The following is a 6,000-nucleotide window of genomic DNA, read 5'->3' on the forward strand; positions in this document are numbered from 1 at the left end:
GGTGAACAAATTATAGTTGGGCAATTGACAAATAGAGAGGGCATGGCAATGCACATACATGATATGATGAGTATTGTGAGATTTAATTGGGCATTACGACAAAGTACATAGACCGCTATCCAACATGCATCTATGCCTAAAAAGTCCACCTTCAGGTTATCATCCGAACCCCTTCCAGTATTAAGTTGCAAACAACAGACAATTGCATTAAGTATGGTGCGTAATATAATCAATAACTACATCCTCGGACATAGCATCGATATTTTATCCCTAGTGGCAACAGCACATCCACAACCTTAGAACTTTCTCACATCGTCCTGCATTTAATGGAGGCATGAACCCACTATCGAGCATAAATACTCCCTCTTGGAGTTACTAGCAAAAACTTGGCCAGAGCCTCTACTAATAACGGAGAGCATGCAAGATCATAAATAACACATAGATAATAGATTGATAATCAACATAACATAGTATTCTCTATCCATCGGATCCCAACAAACACAACATATAGCATTACAGATAGATGATCTTGATCATGTTAGGCAGCTCACAAGATCCGACAATGAAGCACAATTAGGAGAAGACGACCATCTAGCTACTGCTATGGACCCATAGTCCAGGGGTGAACTACTCACTCATCACTCCGGAGGCGACCATGGCGGTGAAGAGTCCTCCGGGAGATGATTCCCCTCTCCGGCAGGGTGCCGGAGGCGATCTCCTGAATCCCCCGAGATGGGATTGGCGGCGGCGGCGTCTCTGGAAGGTTTTCCGTATCGTGGCTCTCGGTACTAGGGGTTTCGCGACGAAGGCTATAAGTAGGCGGAGGAGATAGGTCAGGGGCCACACGAGGGCCCCACACAACAGGCCGGCGTGGCCAAGGGCCAGGCCGCGCCGCCCTAGTGTTTGGCCACCTCGTGGTCCCACTTCGTATCATCTTCGGTCTTCTGGAAGCTTCGTGTGAAAATAGGCCCCTGGGCGTTGATTTCGTCCAATTCCGAGAATATTTCCTTACTAGGATTTCTGAAACAAAAAACAGCAGAAAACAGCAACTGGCTCTTCGGCATCTCGCTAATAGGTTAGTGCCGGAAAATGCATAAATATGACATAAAGTATGCATAAAACATGTAGATATCATCAATAATGTGGCATGGAACATAAGAAATTATCGATACGTCGGAGACGTATCAGCGGCTGTCGAATCTGGGCTGGACGACGCGTGCGGAGGGCTGCCCGCAGAAGATCCAGACGACGACGCGCGGGAATCTCGTCCATGTGCGTCGCGCTGTGCGCTCTGTCTGCCTAACGCTGACGAGCCTGGCGTGGCAGACGGCGATCCCGAGGCGACAGAAGGCGATCCCGAGGACACCTGGGGCGATCCGGGAGCAGATTCGGTCAGAGAATCGCCGTGGGAATCATCGCTGCTGTTGTTTTCTCCTGAATTCTGAAAAAAGTCAAAAGAGCTGCTCCGGGCACTGTTTTGACCCGAATTTTCGCCTGCTGGTCTGTCTCGATGAGCTGCACCCTGCAAATGATAAGGAACAACACATGTAGATGGGTTAATAGTATGAGTATTTTCCATAATAGAATCATCAGTAGTATCGTTCCCCTGCTCAAAATTGCAAAGAGAAGGATCAAGAAGAAGAATTTGTTTTCGAAGGAGAGCACCAGCATTGGGATGTAAGGACTTGAAGGGAAAGACTGACTCATCAAACACGACATCACGAGAGATATAAACCCATCCAGTGGATACTTCAAGACACTTAACCCCTTTGTGTCGAGGGCTATAGCCTAGGAAAACACATTGTTTGGAACGAAACGCAAGTTTGCGCTTGTTGTAAGGACGGAGATTTGGCCAACATGCACAACCAAAAACATGAAGAGATGAATAATTAGGATGTGTACCAAGAAGGCGATGAACATGAGTGTCATTATTGATAACACGACTGGGAAGCATATTGATTAGATATGTGGCTGTGAGAAAAGCTTCATCCCAAAATTTTAAGGGCATACCAGCATGAGCAAGAAGAGAGAGTCCTACTTCAACAATATGACGATGTTTTCTTTCTGCAGAACCATTTTGCTGATGAGCATGTGGACAAGAAACATGATGAGAAATACCCTGAGTCTGAAAAAGGGAGTTAAGTTTAATATATTCTCCCCCCCAATCAGATTGGACTGCAAGCCAGGTAGTATATTGAATCTACTCGGATGATTCCGATGCCTCTATTCTCATGTATATATAGGAGATTGATACAGGGGGGATACGGGAGAGATTACACGTGATATTACCGAACTCTACAGAGTCTAGAACTCGTACTACTAAACCTGGTCGGTTAACAAAACTATCTCTAATACTCCTGACCACGGGAATTCCCGAAGAAAGGATGTCAGAGGATTGCCAGCTGAATGGACGTGCTGGTGTAGCTGATAAGTTGTGAGCCATTCTATTTCAATCCCTTTGGCACATGGAACTGGTCGATCTTTTTTTTATGCTAACCTTTGTGTTCACGGTAAGAAAAACATATCGGCAACTACATGAAAGCATATTTTTGTTTTTACTATATATATTACAAACAAGATCGAGCTAGTTGTAATTCACGGTCCATTCACAGTTTACACGAACCTGTTTTTCATATTCACTTCAGATGGATCATTACAAACACACGTACACAGGCTCGCGCACACGAACACAAAGTAGCAACAGTCTCACAAGTCACATGACAGACATCACAACGCACGACACCACCAAGAGCAAACCACACCACAGCACCGACCACATGGCCGACGCCGGTTCCTTTATTCACACGATCACACAAGGCACGATAACCACAAGCGCATCGACCGCTTGCATCTTAGCAGTTGCAAGGGTTGCACTTGCAGTTGGCGCCGCAGCTGCAGCCATGGCCGGCCTCACCGGACTCGGCGGCCTCCTCGAACTGTGCCTTCGCAGGCCCGGCGCCGAGGACGACGATGGTGGCGGCGCTCTTCTCCTCCAAGTCAGGGTACATCTTGCTGGAACAGAAAAAATAATTTTCAAACAAACAATCAGCTGAAGAAATTACTAAGATGAATATTTGTATTTGTAAGAACGAGGCACGCATACCCGCAGTTGCAGTTTGAGCCGCAGCCGCAGCTTGATCCACAGTTGCAAGACATCCTTAGTCTTGATGCAAGCTCAAATGCTCAAGATGAAAGAGTAAGAAGCGCTTTGGTTTGGAATGGTGAGCACAATGCTTAGGCTCGACTTCTGCACCGCTATTTATAGGAGAAAATTGTGTTCAGAATGGGCGTTGTTGCGGTGTACACGATGCCTTCATGCTTCCCTAGAATTGTTCGCTACGAGTCATCTTCCCCTCCAATGGCAATTTTAAATCCAACGTGTTAATTTCAAAGTACGGTTCTATTGAGATATGGTTGCTTTCTAGGAAAGCAACAATGCGTAGTTGACTTTGCTTCCTTTCCGACTATGCAACTAATTAGTGAATGATATAAAGACCTAATAAGAACACTATTTTAAGTCATTTTTGTATCTATTGACTACGGCATCTGCCTGCCGGCAAGAAATGGGCCTTCTTTGCCTCAAAGGAACTAGTAGCTTCCAGATAAACAAACGTTTTTTTATTTGACATACATTTACATATGAGGAAAAAAACAGTGCAATCTGCAGTGTAGCGTGATGGAGCAACATCGATATATTTTGGAAAGATTTTTTAGAGTGAAATATTTTGATATGTGTGTTTTTTTCTTCTCTGATTATTTAGTCATTTACTGGACCTTGAGAGTTTTGCCTCCTGGAGCAGCCTAGGAAAAAAAAAACCGTGAGTAGTTGCTCACATGAGAATGTTTTGATGGTAACACAAATCTGTCCTACCAATTTTCCTGTCATGAACAAAATATTGGTCTTGTGTTGAGTGAATGTCAATTTCTCAGGACACTCTTTACTTTCCAAAATTGGTCAATTCATAGACGCCAAAACCTTGGCCACATTTTGAGTAGGTAAACATATAGCAAAACCAGGCATGAGCTCAATTCAAACATATGCAACAAGTCCGTGTGGATGACAACCATTTGTGGTTATGATTAGCCAGTATATATGTGGCATGATCGTTAGAAGACACAACTGTTGAGATAAGAAGATATTTTTTCTTTGTCGATAATTGTTGTATTTGATTATCAGAAGGAAATACGGGAGCACACAAACTTCTTATTTATTGATCTCCTTATAATCTACAGGGTAGGTTTGTATTTTGAGCAGAAGGTGTACTTTGAAAAGGTATATGCTGCAAGGATATGTCCAATGACAGTGCAATTATGTAAACTGTTATGTAAAATATTGCTAGTGTAGCATTGGCTATTTACAAGTATTTGAGAGTGCTCATTAACTTATGAGCTCTCCTTTCTGTTGTTAGATATGTGTACCACCAAAAAATTATTAGTATTTCTACTCCAAGGCTCTACGACGATAAGGTTTGTGTGGCTCCAATGAAGGAGGGGCGGGGATGCGTCGTGCCTTTGGCTCGTTTGAGTGCTTCTAGTCTTCGCTAGGTGATATAAAGATATTTTTGAGTTTTTGAGTTTTTTATTGTACTGTTGTTGAAGATTATGAATAGATCGGTCAACTTTCCGCAGAAAAAAAGAAGAAGATAAGTACACAAGAATACTTAATTTCATGTAACAATTGTCAATAGGCTCAACTGCCAACCTGTCTGTTTTAGGTGATTTAGTTTAGACTGAGACAACAATAAAGTATCACATGCAAGTCATGAGTACAAAAGAAAATCAATTGTTCCGGTACACTGAAAATGTCCAGGTGCAACAAAGAATTATTTTCACAATTTTGGCAGAAAATCCCTGGAAACGTGTCGTAGCATGGCAAGATAATGAGAAGCAGCCAATCTCCACAGCGAAAAACATCTGATCTTCAGCAAGGCCCACCCAGTTTGGACAGGAAAGCTTCTTATCTTCGTTTGGAATATGGTGTTCACATCATCAAATGAACTTATATCTTATGCAACCTGTTCACTCTAGTAATTGCTTCCCTTATTAGGGTGTTTTTGGTTTTCTTCGTGCACTACCGCGGGGCTGATGGATATTGCTCGCCAACTGGATTAGACAGCCCTATTGAATGCAGTTGTCAGTGAGCCACTCAAACTACCAATAGTTAGCAATCCATCGTGCGCCGTTTCATCAGAGAAATAAGGATTCCAAGGATTTTATCCTCGTACGGATGAAGCACATCATATAGAGTTATAGACTTCCTGCACATCTTGCACTGTTGCAAACAATTACTTTGTCGTGCACAAAATCAAGACCCTCCTCTACAGATAATTGGTAAGTTGAGTCCTGAAGGATTTTTTTTTTGTTCAGATCAATCATGAACGATATTTATAGTTCAGTATTCCTGCAAAAGAAAAGATATTTATAGTTCAGTTATCATTGTATCTTTGGGTGCTGCTCTGTTGCAATGTTTTGTTTTTTGCTAAAATACTATAAACGCATCTCTCCCCACATTAATCTCTTATGTTTTATGTACCAAATAAGAACTTGTTTGGCAGGGGCGGATGCAAGAAATTTGGTTTGGGTGTAAAGAGATAGGGTATTCGATTTTTAATATTTTTTTTTTTTTGAAATGGGGCGATCCCGGCGCACACAGCCTTATTTATTTATACCATAGTTTTAAAGATTCAAAAAGTTTACAATTCACGGATCATAGCGGGTTGAGACATGTATCAACCATCTAAAGATGAAAAGCAACATAAGTATATCCATTCTGAAGCCTATTAATATGACGCCAGATGCCACCCAGGAAATAACAGTCATGTGTAACCGTTAGCAGACGGTTTCCAGTAACCATACTCTACCGCTGATCCACTGGGAGAAGGTAGACCCATTGATGTATCCAATATGCAATTCGCCTGATAACCTGCAAAAAATTTGTACCCTTATATCTATTAAAAATAATGTTATTTCTACTAGTCCAAATGTGATACACCTATCCGT

The 6,000-nt window shown here is 42.4% G+C and overlaps 1 protein-coding gene across 1 annotated transcript; it reads right to left on the reverse strand.

The window, feature by feature from the left end:
- Positions 1 to 2,612: 2,612 nt before the first annotated feature.
- LOC127311504 (metallothionein-like protein 1) lies at positions 2,613 to 3,262 on the reverse strand. The gene is made up of 2 exons (XM_051341938.2): positions 3,104 to 3,262; positions 2,613 to 3,012 (listed from the first exon to the last, which is right to left on the reverse strand). The coding sequence occupies exons 1-2, from the start codon at positions 3,154 to 3,156 to the stop codon at positions 2,853 to 2,855; spliced, it is 213 nt and encodes a 70-aa protein (XP_051197898.1). The 5' UTR covers positions 3,157 to 3,262; the 3' UTR covers positions 2,613 to 2,852.
- Positions 3,263 to 6,000: the final 2,738 nt, after the last annotated feature.

Source organism: Lolium perenne, chromosome 1 (assembly GCF_019359855.2).
Source record: "Lolium perenne isolate Kyuss_39 chromosome 1, Kyuss_2.0, whole genome shotgun sequence".
Lineage (NCBI taxonomy): Eukaryota > Viridiplantae > Streptophyta > Magnoliopsida > Poales > Poaceae > Lolium > Lolium perenne.